At 50.1% G+C, this 18,062-nt stretch overlaps 1 protein-coding gene across 2 annotated transcripts; it reads left to right on the forward strand.

Annotated features, from left to right (window-relative positions):
- Positions 1 to 752: 752 nt before the first annotated feature.
- On the forward strand, positions 753 to 17,447 carry LOC120947741 (protein disabled). 2 transcript variants are annotated; one of them, XM_040363364.2, is made up of 8 exons: positions 753 to 2,437; positions 4,358 to 4,473; positions 5,870 to 5,968; positions 6,044 to 6,661; positions 6,724 to 7,143; positions 7,223 to 10,379; positions 11,314 to 11,451; positions 11,518 to 17,447. In XM_040363364.2, exons 1-8 carry the CDS (start codon positions 2,401 to 2,403, stop codon positions 14,352 to 14,354), a joined length of 7,422 nt encoding a protein of 2,473 aa, XP_040219298.2. In that variant the 5' UTR covers positions 753 to 2,400; the 3' UTR covers positions 14,355 to 17,447. The 2 variants fall into 2 exon arrangements, with proteins under 2 accessions (XP_040219298.2, XP_040219297.2); XM_040363363.2 differs by lacking the exon at positions 753 to 2,437 and adding an exon at positions 3,309 to 4,186.
- The last annotated feature ends 615 nt before the right edge of the window (positions 17,448 to 18,062 follow it).

Consider the following 18,062-nt stretch of genomic DNA (forward strand, 5'->3'; position numbering starts at 1 on the left):
TAGTCTTTAGATTCACTGTTGGCTGCTGCAGTGCACTGTACACGTGTGCAACGGGGTTTGAAGGATTAATAAAAAATACAAAACTTATTTTTTACTAAATCTTATTTACAGTTTAGCAATCATCGCGAGGCGAAAATAAGGCTAAATGAATCTAATTTATATAAGGCAGAATATCATCAGTTCAACATGTGTTTTCGTCTTATTTGTTAGTTCATTTATTAAACTTTATGGTCTATTACAAAAATATTGTTATATTTCTCTTCATGTTGATTCCATGTACATGTACCTTAATATTTTTAATGTTCCGACAACGCACCGTGGGCGAACCTGTGATATTTGTCCTATATCAGTTCCTCTGTGCAGCACGTGTTTCTCATCTTGCAACAATACGGTAGCATTGCACATAAATGATATTTAGTAATTATTTAATTTTGATCATTAACAACCAAGTCATGGCCATGCTCTATGCAATGGTATTGTATAAATTTCAATTTTTTAAATCAAATTCAAGTTTATTAGGGTCTTAAGAAATAAATTTGAATTTTGAACAAAGTTCGTTGCAGTATGAATAAAGCTTTGAAAATAATACAACCCAATATTATCTCCTTTAAAATAGTCAATCCACAGAGCAACGAATGAACCACTCCAAAAAGGATAAAAAGGATTCAAACGATTTTCCACATTTTCCGGACATTTGACAGTTGTCAACGAGGAAAATGCACCTGACTGTCCTTACGACACACCGACACACACTCGACGTCAGAACGAAGCATCGACGTCAGGACGAGCACGAACCAGCGCACGCACACAGGCGCGCCCGTCCCGTCTCGGGTGGTACAAGAATCTCCTACGCGCATCGCACACAAACACAACCCTCCGAACCGATTTTCTTGTGGGAAAATTTTTCCGACGAAAAATGGCAGCAAACCGGACGGTGTCGTCTCGTGTGCTTGGGTGTGCTTAGAAACGGTGGAAAATTGCACCCCCAAAACTAGCTCGCCTCGGGACGGTCGCGTTCGCAAACGGTAGCGCCAATCGAGCGCAATGCAAAGCTGCTAAAGTGTCCAGTGGTACGGCATCGGGCGGGTTGCGAAATTGTGACGCAAAGAAAATCGTTCCCACCTTTACCGTAAAGCAGGCGCAGGAAGGGCGCATTCTCGCTGTAAGGAGGGCAAGAGTTTGTGAAGAAAGTGTGCAAAATAAGGAGAAACGTGTCCCACGATCCAAGCAGTGCAGGATGCTCCACGCATCCGTTCAGTGTGTACTAGATTGATTTAAAAAATCAATTACAGCCCGTTTAGCTAATCGAGCCCATCGTCTGGTCGTGGTGTTCCTCCCTTTCTAGACAGCGATACACACACACGCACGCACACACCCATACGCGCGCACGCAGGGGTGTGCAGTGCTCTGTGCCGTTTGCCCGAGGGGGTTGGAAAAATCGATACACCGACCACCAGGAACCGGCAACCGAGTACCGTGTTTAGCGCGTTACACCATCTTTTCGTGCTGGTGTGTCTGGCTCTGCCGTCATCCATCGAAACCCGTTGTCTTCTGCAGTGTGTGTGTGTGTGTGTTTTCCTTCCGCAAAAAGATATCCTTGCCGAAAACGAAAGATTCTGGCCTACGGAGAAGAAGTTCCAGTGCAATAGTGAGGTGTACTTAGTGAAGTGGCAGAAAGCAAACGAGTGTCTCCGATCGAGCCCGATTGCAACCAACCTGTTTTGCATAATCGACTGCAAAGTGATAGTGGCTAATTTTCCCTAATGGCTCGGCAAACTACCCCTCAGTCCCCTAGTGTATAGCTAGGCGGATTAGTGTAGTGAGCTCGTTTTTTTTCTTCTTCTTTGCGGTCAGCAGTTTTCCTGTGGCTTAGAATCGATAAACCACCAAACCATCATCTTTCAGACTGATATCACACATGTGACCGAAGCAACCGCCGTGCCTGTGTTCGTTTCAGTAGTGTGGCTTTTTTTTGCGCTAAAGTGCCGTAGTGAAGGTTCCGTCCCAGAGTTCCGTTTTTTTTACGCAAAGAAGTTTTGTCATCTTCCCCCGGCAAGGGCAACGGCACCTGGCGCATCATCTCTTGATCATCATCGTCATCATCAGCAGCAGTAGTAGTAGAAATTGAGTCATCGCTGGGTGGGGTGGTTAGTGTGTGTGTGTGTGTGTGTGTGTGTGTGTATGTTTTTTATGTACACCCTGCAATGTGCTCATATCGCCGCCTGCTATTCGCTTTGATTGCCGTAGAGAGGATGTGCGATAGTTGCGGTGCCAGTGTAGTAGCTGTGTGACGAATTACACGTGATAGCAGTGTTTCCTCCATTTTTTCATCGCACCATGGCCCAATAGAAATCAGTCAGAATTGATCCCAACAGCTTAGTATACCAAAAATATAGGAAAATGCAGACGATTCGTAAGAAGACCAGTCCTTTAAAATGTAAGTATAGTTATTACGGTTATTTTAATTCTATCTACCGGTGGTGTCTTTTGGGGGTTGAAAGTCTGTTTAGGACGGGAGAATACTCAAAAGGTCGGAAAGCTGTAATCGGGTGTGAATCTGAATTTTAATGATATAGCCATTTAAGCGTGTCTGATGGTATAGTCGTCATCTCGTACGACTTAACAATATGCCCGCCATGGGTTAAAGCCGCGAATAGACCGTGCCCCCATACGTAGGACTGACTATCCTACTATGTGTAATCAATTAGTTACTGAAAGCCATCCTAAGTAATGGCACAGGCAGGCCTTGATCGAGGCAGGCCTTTATGTCAAAGAATTGTATATGTTTCTTTGCCAGATGTCTAAACATTCCCTTCAATACATATGAATTTTATCACACATTAGCGGTCAATGTTGACATCGAATAAAAATGGATTGAGAATAGGGATGCATGCATTAGTAAACCGTGTCCAATATTGTCATCGAAATCAAAGATGTTGAGACTAATGGCAAACGTTATTTTTTCAATTGGGAAACCCTATAAATTTAAATAATACAAATAGGCAATGTAACAGCACACGTGCAAAATGCAACACCTAATTGCATACTTCACGGCGTACAGCGCTTGGTAGATGAAAAATGGGGTCTGTATTTACTTGAATTAAATAAGTTTTATTGTAAAATAGGTCGCAATAGTGAAAACATTTATGAAAAACCATAGCTGCGTATTTTTAAGAATTTTATTAACATGGAATTTTACAGAGAATAAACCAATTTTCCTGTTCAATCAATAATTCTCAGTTTGCTTGCAAAATTTTAACGTGTTCGAATTTTCTTGCCACAATACTGTCAGTTGCTGTCGTTTGTAAACAAAACACAGCACAAACTAAAATAGTCCTGTCCTGTAAAATACTGTTTCTACGATAATTTTAACTCCCACACCGTTTTTAATGCACCCTCTCAGTATGTTTTAAGTTTTAAGAAACGAGACACCGCCTCCGAGATGTGTCAAAAGTGTTCGCCCGGGAAAAAGTCTAAGTCATGGTGCGGTCGATGAGTAATCGGCAGCAAAACGCAGCATTAATCGACAGCCCTGTTGTTCTGCGTGTGCATACCGTCCGCGAGCAAGCCGTCCGTCGACCGTTGTCGGCACTGCACTGCGCTTCGTATCGCCAAGCCAACGTCTGATTAGAGGACGGTTTGCCTTTTATCCACCACGGGACCACCTGCCCTGCGATAGCAGAGCTGAGCACAGGGTAGAAGATAGGCTGCCTGCACACAACAGATCACACAAACAACAAGTTTATCGTGCTGCGGCGGTGGTCCGCACCTTGGCGTGATAATTGTCGGCACTGTGCCCCTTTGGTGTTGTGAATGTACCAGTTTCCAGATTGGTATTACCGTTTCTGTAGTTGGCCGTGTTTGTTGTTATTTCACGGTGGTGTTTTTGCTCTTCTACCCCTGTCCGTTCGTGTACGCTCGCGGTTCGTTGTCTGTGATAGGGGTGGTAAAAAAAGGAAACAGAGCAGTTGTGCGGTGTTTGTGTGCGCGGTTTTTATTGTGTCCCTGAAGATGGTCATTCCCTGCGACCCGGTTTTTTAAACACCCACCTCCTCTACTATTTGCCACCCTTTTACTCGTGCCTGTAAATGTGAAGCAAACGAACGGTTACTTGGTAACGCGAGCGGCATTCGAACGTGCAAGATGAGAAACAGTACGCGCTCCTCCGACCGTGGGCTCCTGCGGCGTAAGAATTTTAATTTGTTGTCCTGTTTATTGTTTTTTGCAACTTCCTTTTCCGAAGCAGTGTCGTAAAACGGACGCAACACAACGACCGTTCGATATCGATTATCAAACAATTCCATTTTTTTTGTGGCCTATTTTCCCTCATTCTCTCTATCTCGCTTTCTTTTTCCAGATCGAAACGAACCCGGGCGTTTCTTCGGCGATGGTGTTAGCTTCAAGGCCAAGCTCATCGGCATCCTAGAGGTCGGTGAGGCTCGAGGTGACCGGATGTGCCAGGAGGCACTGCAGGTACTAGAACGCCCAACGAAGGGGTGGCGGGGTTTTTGTTTGTCTTTTTATGTTTATTTCATGTTAAAGGGGAATCCCCCTCACACGGCACAAGATCAAAACAAAAACACACACCATAGGCAAAGACGAAAAGCGTTTGAAAAGCAAGAACGGCAAAAAGAATAAAGGGCACCCCTCCCCCGCCTTTCTCTGTCGTCAGTCAGTCCGGTGTGCTATTTTTAGCGCCACAGCACACACACCGCCCTCCCATGCACCACGCTCCGGTCTCCTTTGAAACCCAAATCCCCGTGCTCATCATTCTCAACAACCGGCACCCAGTGCCCCATTCACCCTCCCCCTTTCAGCTGAGTTTAAATGGCCTGCCACCGAGCGCGTCAAGAGCCGCAGATGATGAGATAAAATCCGATGCCCCGCCGAGTGTTGGCGCACAAGCGGAGGAGAGGAGGAGGAGGGTCCACACAGCTGCTGAATTGGCTCCAATTCAACCCAGCCGGACGCGCATTATCTTATCCCCTTCCTTGCTTCCCTCTATCCATTTCCCGGGACAGAGAAAAAGACCCTGGAATCCTTCTCCAGGCCGGGCGAGTGTGTGTATGTGTGAGTGTGTCTGTGCTTCGCCGAGAGGTTTTATTGGCAAATTTACGATGGCAAAACATATAAATCAAATAACGCACCATGCAACACACCGCGAAAGGCGTGCTGGAAAGGATTGTGTTGCGGTAATCTGAAGTTACGTTTTATTGAATAGCGCGCTTCTAACCGGCCAACAAACAAGCCAAAAATACACATCCAAACAAGCAACAGCGACACCATCGGCGCAACGCGGTTGCTTACAATGCGCTTTATTGAAAGCGATCAAAACCCAAACCACGCGTTGTACAATTGTACCGAGGCAGGAGTGCTGCTGTGAGGTCACTTTTTTGCGCTATACTCCATATACTACGCCACAGATGCCGTGCGTATCGAATGTTACGCTGCGCGCTGCTTAACGGCTGCGGTTGGCCGATCGATTGTAGTTGCGCTTCGAACGGCGTGACACCGTAACAACCTGCTCTGGTGGCGATGAAGAGGGGGTGGTAATGTGGCGAACATTAGACCCGATCAAGCGGAACTACGAACGGGGAGGATGTAACGTAATGAAACAGATTTACCCTTGCTTTTCATACGCAGCAAAACTTTCCCACAATCGGAATCGCTTCGACTCTTCAGCCGGATTGTGTCTCGTTTCTCGGACAAGCATTTTAATTTATTCCCAGTCTGAGCGGTTGTTGTTGTGGGGAGGTCACCAATGACACACGCACACATAAACACAGTAGGCTATTTATGTCTGAAGGCCACAACTGGGCGGTGACATTTAATGAGACTCCTTATATTTCCCGCCTTTGCACACACACAGGACCTCAAAATGGCAATACGGGCCGCAGGAGAGCACAAGCAACGCATCACGATACACGTCACGATCGATGGCTTACGGTTGAGAGATGAAAAAACTGGCGTAAGTAGTGCACCAACCAAGCAGCAATACTTCGTTTCTCCCCGTACCTAACGCCAAACCCGCCTTCCTTCGCAGGATTCTCTCTATCACCATCCCGTGCACAAAATATCGTTCATCGCCCAGGACATGACGGACTCGCGTGCATTTGGCTATATTTTTGGTTCCCCCGACAGTGGCCACCGGTTTTTCGGCATCAAAACCGACAAAGCGGCCAGCCAGGTGGTGCTGGCGATGCGCGACCTGTTCCAGGTCGTGTTCGAGCTGAAGAAGAAAGAGATTGAGCTGGCCCGGCAGCACATTCAGAGCAAAATTACGGCCCACGAACATCAGGCCGTGTCGGCATCGCTGGTGGCAAAAAGTGGCGGCAGCACGCTGGACAGCAGCGGCGGTGGAGGAGGAGCAGGTGGCAGCAGTTCGAGCTATGGAAAGAATCACTCGAGCGAGACGGCGCTCGGTGCGCTGGCGGCCGGTGGATCATCGATGGGTGCTGGGTCAAGCGGGGCCATGAAGATGGTGGCAGGGAAGAGTGAAAAATCGCCCGAATCCGTCGCCGACCTGGTAGATCTCGAGCAGGAGCTGAGCTGCATACAGCGTGGCATTACGCAGATGGAGCGCATTACGCCGAGCGAGGGCCCGGGGAAAAGTGTGCTCGATGACGATCCGTTTGGTGATTCGTTTGCCAATATTCCGCCGGTATGTATTTTTCATTAAAAAAAAATGACGTCATATTAAACGCTTCTTCTCTCTGTTTTTAGTCATACAATTTGCTGCCTCCACCGGAGTCAAGCAAACGGCACCAGAAGCAAACGCATCGCTCGACGGAAAATCTACCCACGATGGAGTCGAGCCCGAATGTGTCCTCAACGCCACCACCCATGCCAGCGCCACCAATTCCTACCCAACCGAGTGCTGGTGCTGCCGCTGGTGGCGGTGCAACGACTCTAACTGGATCGTCAAGCTCACAGCCGGCTGGCGGTACCAGCAACAGCAACAACAACACCAGCAACAGCAACAATCCTCCACCGTCTCAGGGGGCTGCCGGCGGCAGTACGCTAACCAGCAGCAACTCGGTGCAGAACGATGATTGGTTAAATTCGCCGCCAAACACGTCACGCTTCGATCCGGAACCGGCACGCTATTCCGACGAACCAAAGAACCCGGAAGACACGGGCAAGGTGTGTAGAATTGCATCACAGCGATGGTACTTTACCTCTAATGCGTTTCTACGACGTTCTTTTCCTCCCCTTTTTCCAGACTCCTCAGCCGTCTGCCGCTGCACAGCCATCGTCCTACACGGACGTGTTTACCGACCTGGACCCGCTGGGCACGGGCAAAATCAAGCCATACATCGACAAGAAGTTCTTCTTCCAGGAGCTCAAAAATCCGCCGAAGAAAGTGTTGAAAGATCTGTCCGGCAAGGAGAGCACCTTCAATGCGAACTTTGCTTCGGAGGACGGGCTGCTGCAGCAAAGCGTCGGCGGGTCGGCATCGTTGAACGCAAGCAATATCTCCACCCTTGCTAGTGGTAGTGGCGATCTGTTTAAGGCCAGCTTTGACGAGGCTCAATCGTCGCTGAAGAATGCCAACAGCAGCGCCGAAGCGGGCTCGAGTGGAGGCGATGGCGGAGGGCAGGCAAGTGGTGGTACGGGCATGCCGCTCATAGAATCGCTGGTTGGTGGTGGATCCAGCGCGCCGGCCGATCCGTTCATGGAAGATGACGATTTCTCCAAGCTGCAGCTCGATCCGTTCGAGGTTCACTTTTCCCGCAATGCATCACCGCGCAATGCGGGCGGGCAGCAGGAAGGTGGACGGCCGTCCGATTCGGAGGAACCATCGAACAACAAACCCCCGACCGAAGCGAAAGACGGAACAGTGTACAATGGGCCGCTGCAGGTGAATCTGCCGCCCGAATCGTGGGCCAGCTACATCAGCCAGAAGCGCCTGGAGCGCCAATCGTCCGAAGCCAGCGCTGCTGCCCAAACGGGGCAAACGGGCGGCCCGAACGCGCACCGCAACCGACCGGCGGCGAGCAGCGTGTTCAAGCAGAACACCGTCGACGTGATCTCTAGTCTTAGCTCCAGCTCGAAAAAGATGAAACCGAACCTGTTCGGGCAGAAGTTTTCCAAGCGCGACTCGAACAGCATAAACATGCGCCGGCTGCAGGAGAGCGATTCGCTGAGCGAGACGGAAATGGCACCGGAGCCACCGCCCCGGCCCGATTCGGGCTCGCACATCGAACCGCCGCCGTTGCCTCCGAAGAAGCAGTTCGCCGACATCGTCATCCGGCCGTCGCCGCGATCGTCGTCGTCGTCCTCGTCCCATGCGAACGCTGGTGGGGCCGGTTCGGGCAGTCTGTCCGGGCATGGACCCCGGGAGCGGTACGATTACGTTGGCAGCAAGTATGATAGCAGCCGGCCACCTTCGGGTGGCGATCGGGCGGGTTCGGATGCACCTCCGCTGCCGCTACCGTCGCGCAAGGTGGGTCGCACCGCGGGCGAAACGGTTGGCCCGGGGCGTCCGCAGAAAAAGTGCACCGACGAGGACGATTATCTAGCACCGATCGGAAAGATCGATATTCCAACGCTGCTGCCACCGCCGCAGAGGAAGGATGCGTCGAAAACGACGCGCACCACGCGCAAGCAGTCCGAGACGGATCCGCGCAATCTGGACGAACCGACGCCACCGCCGTCCTCGAAATCGCCCACCGGCAGCGGAGCGGGACACTTTGCCAAGGAGCTCGATCAGCACCATCATCAGCAGCAGCAGCAGCAGTCCGTTGCGGCCTCGTCCTTCCTGCCCGACATTACGCTCAGTCAATTACTAACGCTCGGCATCGACGAGCTGGCGGCCAAGCTGAACGTGCCCGTGTCCAAGCTGAGCACGATGACGCTCGTCGAGCTGACCACCTACCTGTCGGAGTTCATCGAGAACAGCAAGTATCCGACGGCGCCGGCACCGGCCCCGCCACCTTCGGCCGCCCCGTCGTGGGCCACGAGCAGCAGCATCAGCCAGGACAATACGGCCGGGCGGGACGGCAGTGTGAGCGAGTCGCCCGTGTTTAAGGTGAACTTTGACGACAGCAACGATGCGATGTTTGTGGCCAAGTTTGACGACAACTTCGGGGAGGATGAAAGGCCGGCACGGGGCCCCGATCGCACCAGTACATTTGTCGCCAACTTCGACCATCTCAATCTGCAGCCGACGGGTGGTAGTGGATCGCACCCGTCCTCGGCACCGGTTGTCGATAAGTATGCCGTGTTCCGGGAGATTATTGAGCAGGAAATTGGACCGGAAGGAGCGGGGTCAGTCGATGCTGCGCCCGAACAGGACCAGGAACAACGAACCGGACCGAACGATCGTTCCGATTCGCTCGATCTGCAGAAGGAAGTGGCGTCGGAAATGAACCGCCTGTCGCCCGCCTTCATGGGTGGTGAGACAGCGAATGTGGGCAGCTCCCCGCTGCCCATGCACAGCTTCGGTGGGTCTTCCGCCAGCCCGCTCACGACCGGACCGCCGCTCACGAAGATCGACACCAAAATCACGGAAGTCATCTCGCAGGCAAAGGATCGCTATGCGGCCCTGCGCGACATCATACTGGTGGAGGATCTGTTCGAAAAGCCGGCGGCACCGATGGCGCGCATGGAGTCGTCGTCGTTCGAGGACCGCGAGCTGGACGACGATGCCAAATTTGAGGCCAATTTTGACGACATGGAACCGGCGGTGGTGCAGCAGCAGCAGCAGGAGAACACCTCGCCGGAGATTAACATTTCCGACGCGGACATGAATGAGGACGAAATGCAACAGCAGCGCCAGTTGGAAACGGGACAGGATGGGGGTGTGGCATTCCGCGGTGCCGTTACACCACGCGAGGATTTGGAAATCGACGAGTTGATGCAGAAAGCGGTCTCCAATCTGTCGCTGCACAGCAACGAACAGCTATCGCCCGCACCGACCGGTTCAGCCAGCACTCAGCTGGGCCAAGGGTTGAAGGGAAGTCCACTGCTGCAGCATAGCGCCACCTCGCCGTACCGACCGACCAACATGTCCACCTCGACGACGCTGCTGAACGATATGATTGGACCGAAAGCGAAATCGCCAACCACTGGCAGCACGATGGTCCAGTACGAAACGCTTTCCTTGGGACCGTCGGGCCGTAGCGGTGGTGGTGGTTTGAGCGATATGAGCACCTCGCCCATACCGCCGTTGGGGCCGAAGTCGTCCTCTTCCTCCGGTACTGGGATGGCAAAGAGTCCGATCCTAAAGCCCTCGCCAATGTCTCGCAGAAGCGATGAGGGAGGCAGGGGCAAACCGACACCGGCCCCGCGGGGCCAATCGTCGAGCGATAAGCGCTCGTCCGGTTCGATGAGCGACGGTGACGGTGAATCTTCCCCAGAGGGAGACAACAATGAAGGTTAGTATTGTGTTTCTTGAATCCTTCGTAAAGATTCATCCACATCAATCTTTAGCGATGAGTGAGAGTCTCGAATCGAATTTCTAAAGTCTCATGAACCTTTGAAGATGAATGATTCTTTAATGAACATCTTGAACGATTCTTTAGAACCATCTCTAAAGAGTTGTGAGATTATAAATGATTTTTAATCTCTAAAAAAATGAATTTTTAGATATTCATGAATCTTTGATAAAGGTCTTTCATCTATCTGACGGGAAGTGAATGTGACGGGAATTGGGCTCTGCGGCACCCTATTTGGACACACTTATCGGAAAATCCTATTAGATTCCAAATGAACTTGTTCAAAAAGGATACCGTATATACCACTTTCAGTAAAAAAGACACAACAAAGTGTCCCAAAATTACGAGAACTCATTGTAATTTATAAATCCCAGATTTCAAGATTGCGTCACTTCACTTTCCTTTAGATTTATTCATTCTGATCAATGAGTTATTCAGATTTTTGATTCATTCAGATTCTTGATTTATTCATTTATTATGAATAAAAAATATTCATTAAGATTCATGTTTCATTCAAATACATGATTCATTCCAATTTATGATGCATTCAGTATCATTATTAATTCAGATTCATGATTCATTTAGTTTTATGATTCATTCATAAAGTTGATTCTTTTTAATTCATGATTCATTCGATTCTTGATCATTCAGATTCATGATTCATTCAGTACATTATTCTTTCGTATTTATGATTCACTCAGATTCATTATTCATTCGTATTTATGATTCATTCAGTTTTATGATTGATTCAATTTCATGATTCATTTAGATTTATGAATCTGAATTTGAATTACCCATCTCTAGTTAAAGTTTGCTGAAGTGTATGGAAAGAGCGTTCCAGGTATTAACTAACGTGCTTTTTTACACTTTACAGAGGGCAAACTGTCCCGCATGACTCCTACCAATGCCAACGAATCGTGGGCCGTGTTCGATCAACCAGAACCGCCGCTCCACCATCCTTCCAAAAGGCAGGACATGCGCCACGATACCGTACGAGGGGATAGTGGAAGAAGTACGTCATCTCCTACGTTGCTCCTTGTCAAGTACTAACGATTACGTTTTGTCCGCCTTTTTGCAGGAAGTGGCGATAAGAACGGTCCCGATTCTCCCTGCTCCTCCGATCCGAAAGACGAATGGACGAAGGCGGACCTGCGCGACTACAACCGCCGGTGGCCCTCGAAAGGACACACGTCCTCCTCATCCCGGGACGTCAGCCCGTGGGACGAGGAAGGGCCGGACTATCGCAAACGCTCCTCGATGCATCCGTCCGGCGGTGGTGGTGATCCGTCGATGCGTCATCATCATCCGACGTCGGGCGAACGGTACCACCATCCCCGGATGCCGCCGCGTCGTATCAACTCGAACGATGAGGATTACGACGAGGAGCTGGTAAAGGAGCGCGGCCAGCAGCGGCGTCGCATGAAGAGTGGCGTCGGCTCTCGCAGCCGGGACAACTTTGAGGACGAGCACTGGTACCACGACCACCATGCCGGACCGACCTGGTCCTCCCCGACGGAGGACGAGGATGTGCGCGGTCCGCCCGGTGAGCGTGGGGAGCGTGGTTCGCGCTCGTTCGATCGGAACGCGTACGAGCGGAGCACGTACGGGCCACCGTACGAGAAGCGGGAGCCGAAAAGCTTGCCGCCCGCGTACGATCGGCGCGAGTACGGCAAGGGCTACGACAAGCGGAAGTACTACCGCGAGCGGGAGCCGTCGCGCGGTGGCAGCGGCGGTCGGTACGATTACGACCCGTACGGGGGCGACGGGGGGTACGGTGGCAGACGGGGGGCCGATTACGACGAGGGCGTGGTGTACGAGCGGCCAAGCCGGGATTCGCGCGCCGCCCGGGAATACTTTTACGAGCGCGAGCGCAAAAGCTTCGACCGCGAGAGCAACGAATCGTACGATAGTCGGGAGCGGCAGCGCAGCTTCGGGAGCGGGGACATCTACGGCAGCCTGGATAGTCGAGCGGAGTATCGCGAGCGGGACCGGTACCTGTCGCTGGACAAGAGCCGGTCGCTGAGGCGCGGCATGCGCAATGCGGGCAGTGCGCGGCTGGACCAGGAGCTGGACCAGGACTCGGAGGGGGATCTGATCGGTGGCATGATGGGTGGCAGTGGCCGGTCCGGCGGTGGGCTGCGTGATGGCGGTGGTAATAGTTTGCATCGCTCTAGTCAAAACATAGGCCGCGGTAGCGGCGGTTCGAAGCAGCAGCAGCAGCAGCAAATGATGATGATGCTGGATGATGATGTGTGGGGTGTGACGAAGGGCGGTGGTGGTGTCGGTTCCGCTGCCACCATGCCGTGGAAGCGACCGTCCAGCGCGACGGAGCAACAGGAACAGCGACGCTACAACGAAGCGGGTGGACGAAGCGGCCGAGGAATGGGGCCCGTGGTCGGTGGCACCAGCTTGGCCGGTTCGGACGGCGAGAAGGATCGGCGGTTTCGCAAGAAGAGTCGATCGCGCGCCGACCGGAAGGAGATGGAGATGCGCACGAACTACGCCACGATGCGGTACCCGGTGCGATCGAAGGAGGATTACTTCGATTTCGACGCACCGGAGGGTGGCCGGGTTGGCGCTGGCGTAGACGACGATGACGATGAGGACGATGAGGATGAGGTGCCGGCCGGTAAGCTGACGCTGCTGGACGACCCGCTCGACGAGGGTCCGGCTTATTATGGGCCCGGCCGGAGAGTGCCCCCTGGGGGACCGCTGCCGCCCGGCGTGGGCGGTGCGTACTACGGCAAATCGTCCACACCGCGCCAGGAGGGGCGCAGCCTGAACGATGCGCTGATCGCACAAGAAGCGAAGAAGATGGCCCGGTACGAGTACGAAGAGGAGGCCCTTCGCCGCATGAAGAAAAGCAATAGCCGGGACCTGTACTTCGAGGGTGGCAGTGGTGGCGGTGGCGGCGGCGGCAGTGGTTATGGTAGCGTAACGCCACCGAAAAGCGCCGCCCAAAAGCAGCACAGCGTGGCGCCAGCCGGCCGTACGCCGCTCGACTTTGAGTTTGAGGAGTACGCGGATCCGGCTGGGCCGCCGGCCGGTGGCGATGGGTTCGAGAGCGATTTTAACTCGCCGCCTACTGGCGGCACTGGTGGCGGCGGTCCCGGTGGCGCAGGGGGAAGAAGTGACGTGCCGAAGTCGTACCGCTTTTCGAGCGATTTCTCCAATGAAAAGGAGCGCGCCCATTACGCACACGATCCGCCGCCGCCCGGTGGCTACCATCGGCCGCAGCAGCATTACAAAGCTCATGCCAGTTCCGGTGCCGGCTATGCCGATACGGGCGACTATCCTCAGCAAGCGCCAGCCTCATCGTCTGCAACACCGCCACCCGGACATCATCATCAGCATCATCGGGAGCAGACTGCAGCAGTGGGCAGTGGGTCGAAGCTGCGGTTCAACGAGAATGTTACCGTGTCGAAGTTTGACGCGGAAGCAACCACCATGTTCGAGGACGATTTTGCCGGCCGGTCCGATGCGGAGCAGGATCCCGACGACGGTCAGCAGCAGCAGCAGCAGGGTTGGTCCGCAGCACGTATCACCACCAGTCCCGGTCCGGCAGCCGCACCAGCGACAAGCAATAACGGTAGCAACAAGAAGATATTAAAAACCTCTAGTCAAGCGGGGCACCATCAACAGCAGCACCAGCAGCACCAGCAACAGCAGCTATTTAATCAGGATAATATTCGCAAATCGGACAGTATTAACATTTTTGCCAAAAAGGTTGACGATCCCTTCGAGGATGATGATTTCTTTGCCTCCTCCGGTGGTGGTGGCAGGGGCGACCCATTCGGTGGCAGTGGTGCCGGCAACGGTGCCGATGCTGCACACCACGGTGGAGGAGCCACCGCCACCGGTGCCGGTGCCGGCGGGTGGGACAAAAACTTTGCCAACTTTGACGATAACATCTGATTACTCGGTAGCCTGATGATCGAGAGCAACTTCCTCAGTCGCCAGCTGAGCCGAAGCTTGAGTGCCCGCCAGCAGTACCAGTACTGCTGCCAACAGGACGAACATCAGCGCTACTCACTGGCCAAGGACATCCGGAAGCTTTACATGCGCATCAAGCACTGCAACCGGTACCAGGTGTTTGTGTAAGCGCGTTGGGAGAGCAACGGGGAAAACACACACACACACACTCCCTTTCCCGTTCTCACTCTGTGTGTTTGTGTATGTATGTGTATTTGTCCTTTGTGTACATCCTTTCTTGGGAATCATCGTCTGTGGCGTCCATTTCGTTGTAGGTAATTACTTGAAGCTTTAATCCATGCACACCGCCACCATCTTTTCATCTCATTTTAGCACAAGCCGGTTTTGAACACCAGGAAAACCCGGGTTGGGGTCGTATATAGCCTGTGAGAGGGCCCGAAAACGGTCAGAAGCATGGAGCGTTTTTTCCACGTTCGAAGTTTATTTCTATCGCACTCACAACTCATTCATATCATCCACATTTTCGATCATACGCGTTAGTTGTATTCGTTACACGTTAACTTATTATCAGCCCTGTGAGCTTTACGCGAAAACCGGAATGGCGGTTTGGCGGATACTATGACGCCGGAAGCATGTATAGGAAATGAGATTATGTTGGCTGCTGTTGCTGCTTGTTGATATTGCAAAGTGGAAGTGAACTAACGAGAACCGATCGATAGCGCTTGGGCCGGTAACGCATACGCATGTCCGGTGTGTGTGTGTGTGTCCCCTCATTTTCTAATAATCCCATCTTCCCCAGTATTTCAAATCGTAGAGCCAATTCAAAATTTGTCTCCCTATAATCGCATTAAACCGCAAACGAAAGGATGAAATGAAGCAGACAGCCATCGTTCAAGAAAAGGAAATTAGAGAAGGAAAAAAACGAGAAGGCGCATCATCTTTAAACACACCCATTCTCTAATGCTGTTCTTCCTTCTTCCTAGTATATTGGTAAAATGTTCTGAAAAAAAAAAATACCGCGGTGGCGCACCACTATGTACTAGACATGTAATCAGCGAACACGTAACGATTAGTGAGGAGGGTAGATGTGTTATTAACATACTTCAAACTCTTGAGGCAGCTAACAATTAGCATCAGAACCTGTTAAGGGTTTGGGATTGGTGCCGATTTCGTAGGTTCTGTTCCTTCTTAGCGTTCATTTCTTTTCGAACCGGTTCCTCTTGTCGGAGAAGTAGACAAACAACGTGGGCAGGCCCCTTAACCTTCTTCCGATGCTTTGCGCTCATCCTTTGCGCGTCTGTTTGTGTTTGTCTAAAAGGGTTAGTTATATCTCAGACACTTACAGGATTAGGTTAGCAATAATAAGAACAATTACAGTAATGTTAATGGTAATATTATGATCGATGTGTTGTAAATGCTCTCAATCAGTGCGGCCCCGGTGCGTAGTAGGTGTCGGTGCGGTTATGCTTTACTTCTGCCCGCCAAGGTAGCTTCATTTCATAATTAGCAAAGCACGCGAAGAGCGCTAGTAAGTTGATAAAACAATTTTTTAGATTAATATTAATTCTCAACACACACACATACACACAGCAGAAGCAAAGCAACAGTAAGATGCGCGCCACCTAAACAGGGTCGTGGTAGTGTTTAGATATTATTAAAGGAACAATATTCAACGCAAGATTGTGTGCTCGGGTGGGCGCCGTAGGCCATTGCAATGATGCAGCATGTAAGCTTTAGTACCCAGTTTTGGTGCGTTCTTGTTTTAACGAAAATCTTCCCAATTCGATATTGAAGAAAACAAACCCACTTTGTGTGCGTGTAGCATTGCGTTTTTCGCTTATGAGATACCTACGTTTGAATTTGTAACATATACGGTTTAAAACGAAATACGAATCACCGCTCCTCCCGTATATGTGTGTGTGTGTGTAGGGAGAGGAAGCAAAACTCTAAAACATACTCGAATTAATCTTTTCCCCTCACTCTTACGCTGGATAACGCATGCAGGAGTTGTGTGACAAAATGCAAAGGGGAAGAAAAATAGAAAGTAGAATGATGGCCCGTATAGAAGCTCTGGCACAAGGTAGATAAGGTGAAGAATAAAACCAATCATGCAAACACTGAACCGACAACACCAGAACAATGACGAAAAACGATGATTATACTCAAATGAACAAAAAAAATGATAAAAGAAGAAACTAAATAGAACACAACAATATGAGCATTACAACTAACTGGAACAAAGGTAAACATTAAGCATTAACATTAATAGAACGAACAACAATTACTCAAGTACGGACATGAAGAATACACAGAATAGAAAACATAACAAAAGATCGTGTTGGGTCGTACCGGAAAGGGATATGAACAAAAAATGTTGATATTAAAACCCCGATCCTCAACAAACAAAAAGAAGAACAGAAAACACAAAACAACACATACACATAAATGAAACGACATGGACACAAAATTCGCTAATGGAAAATAAACGATGAAAAACTGCAACTAAAAACCGAAGACATTTCTTCGCTGGTGGTGAGTAACCTTTACCTTTTCCTACTGGTTTTTATTTTCCCTTTTCACGTTAGTGTCCGTATCAAATCGTCGGCAGTAGCACACCACCACCTGTGTAGATGTGTTTTCTCGCTCCCCTCCCCCATTTTCTTAACTTAAATAGTGTTAAAACTGTTGCAAAACTTTGTCGCGCATTGATATGCCAGGGAGAGGAAGGAAGTGTGCAAACACAGGAGCGGGCAGACAAAGGTACGAAATGTTACATATAACGTTAAAGCAAATGAAGCAAGCAGCAAAACAGAGAGAAACCAAATAAAAAGACATCAATGCACTCTTCAGAGAATAAAAAGCAGAACAAACAAGTGAAGGAAAGTAAAAAAACAGTTAAAACTTAAAAGAAACTGATAAAAGATCATGCAAAGGGTTAAGAATGAAAGAAAAGAATATGAAAACCACAACATAACAAAAACCAACGGACGAACTTTGTGACGCAATTGTGAGAAGAGTAACCGACAAAACCAACTATTAAGAAGTAAAATTATATCATTAAAATTTTAAAAACAATCCCTAATGTATGTTGTAGATGGTTTAAACCTATTCTTGGTACTTGCTTCCGAACCTCTTATGGATGAACTTGCTACAAAACCTGTTACATGAACCTATACCTCTGGTTTAGGAACTAATCTGGAGTATCGAAGAAATGACTCCTGTCTCCCGACTGTCCTGAAGACTTCAATAATTGTATCCATATCAGCCATTCGATTATTGGATGACGTTGGAATGTAGTTACTCGTGACCTTGGATGATCCTAGAAGATAGTTTTACTGTTTTTGGAATTACCTTTGGTGAGATCTTGGAAGATGCAGCCAAAAGTAATTTGATGGAATAATTTGGAGGTAGTTGGAAGATATTGTAATGAAGTCTAGTGGTTTTAGATGTTGCTGGAAGATTTTTGTAAATTCCTGTCCTTGAGCGGATCTCGAACCTTTCATGGCGGAGGATACAAGACGTAACCCGGCACATGAACTGATCTTCTGATATCTTGGAGATATTAACTCGTAACCTTGGATGATCATAGAGGATAGTGTAATGTGTTTCCAATAACGTTATGGTGACATCTTGGAAGATATAGAGATTAAGATAGTGGAAGTGGGAAGATGGATCCCAGTCTAAGAACCG

This window comes from Anopheles coluzzii, chromosome 2 (genome assembly GCF_943734685.1).
Source record: "Anopheles coluzzii chromosome 2, AcolN3, whole genome shotgun sequence".
Taxonomy (NCBI): Eukaryota; Metazoa; Arthropoda; class Insecta; order Diptera; family Culicidae; genus Anopheles; species Anopheles coluzzii.

What these genes read in the sequence shown, in the direction of transcription:
- LOC120947741 (XM_040363363.2), top strand. Translation starts at nt 4,144, where the DNA reads ATGAGAAACAGTACGCGCTCCTCCGACCGTGGGCTCCTGCGGC. An exon ending in TGTGCCAGGAGGCACTGCAG is followed by an intron (nt 4,474 to 5,869) that starts GTACTAGAACGC and finishes GCACACACACAG; the next exon opens with GACCTCAAAATGGCAATACG. An exon ending in TGAGAGATGAAAAAACTGGC is followed by an intron (nt 5,969 to 6,043) that starts GTAAGTAGTGCA and finishes CTTCCTTCGCAG; the next exon opens with GATTCTCTCTATCACCATCC.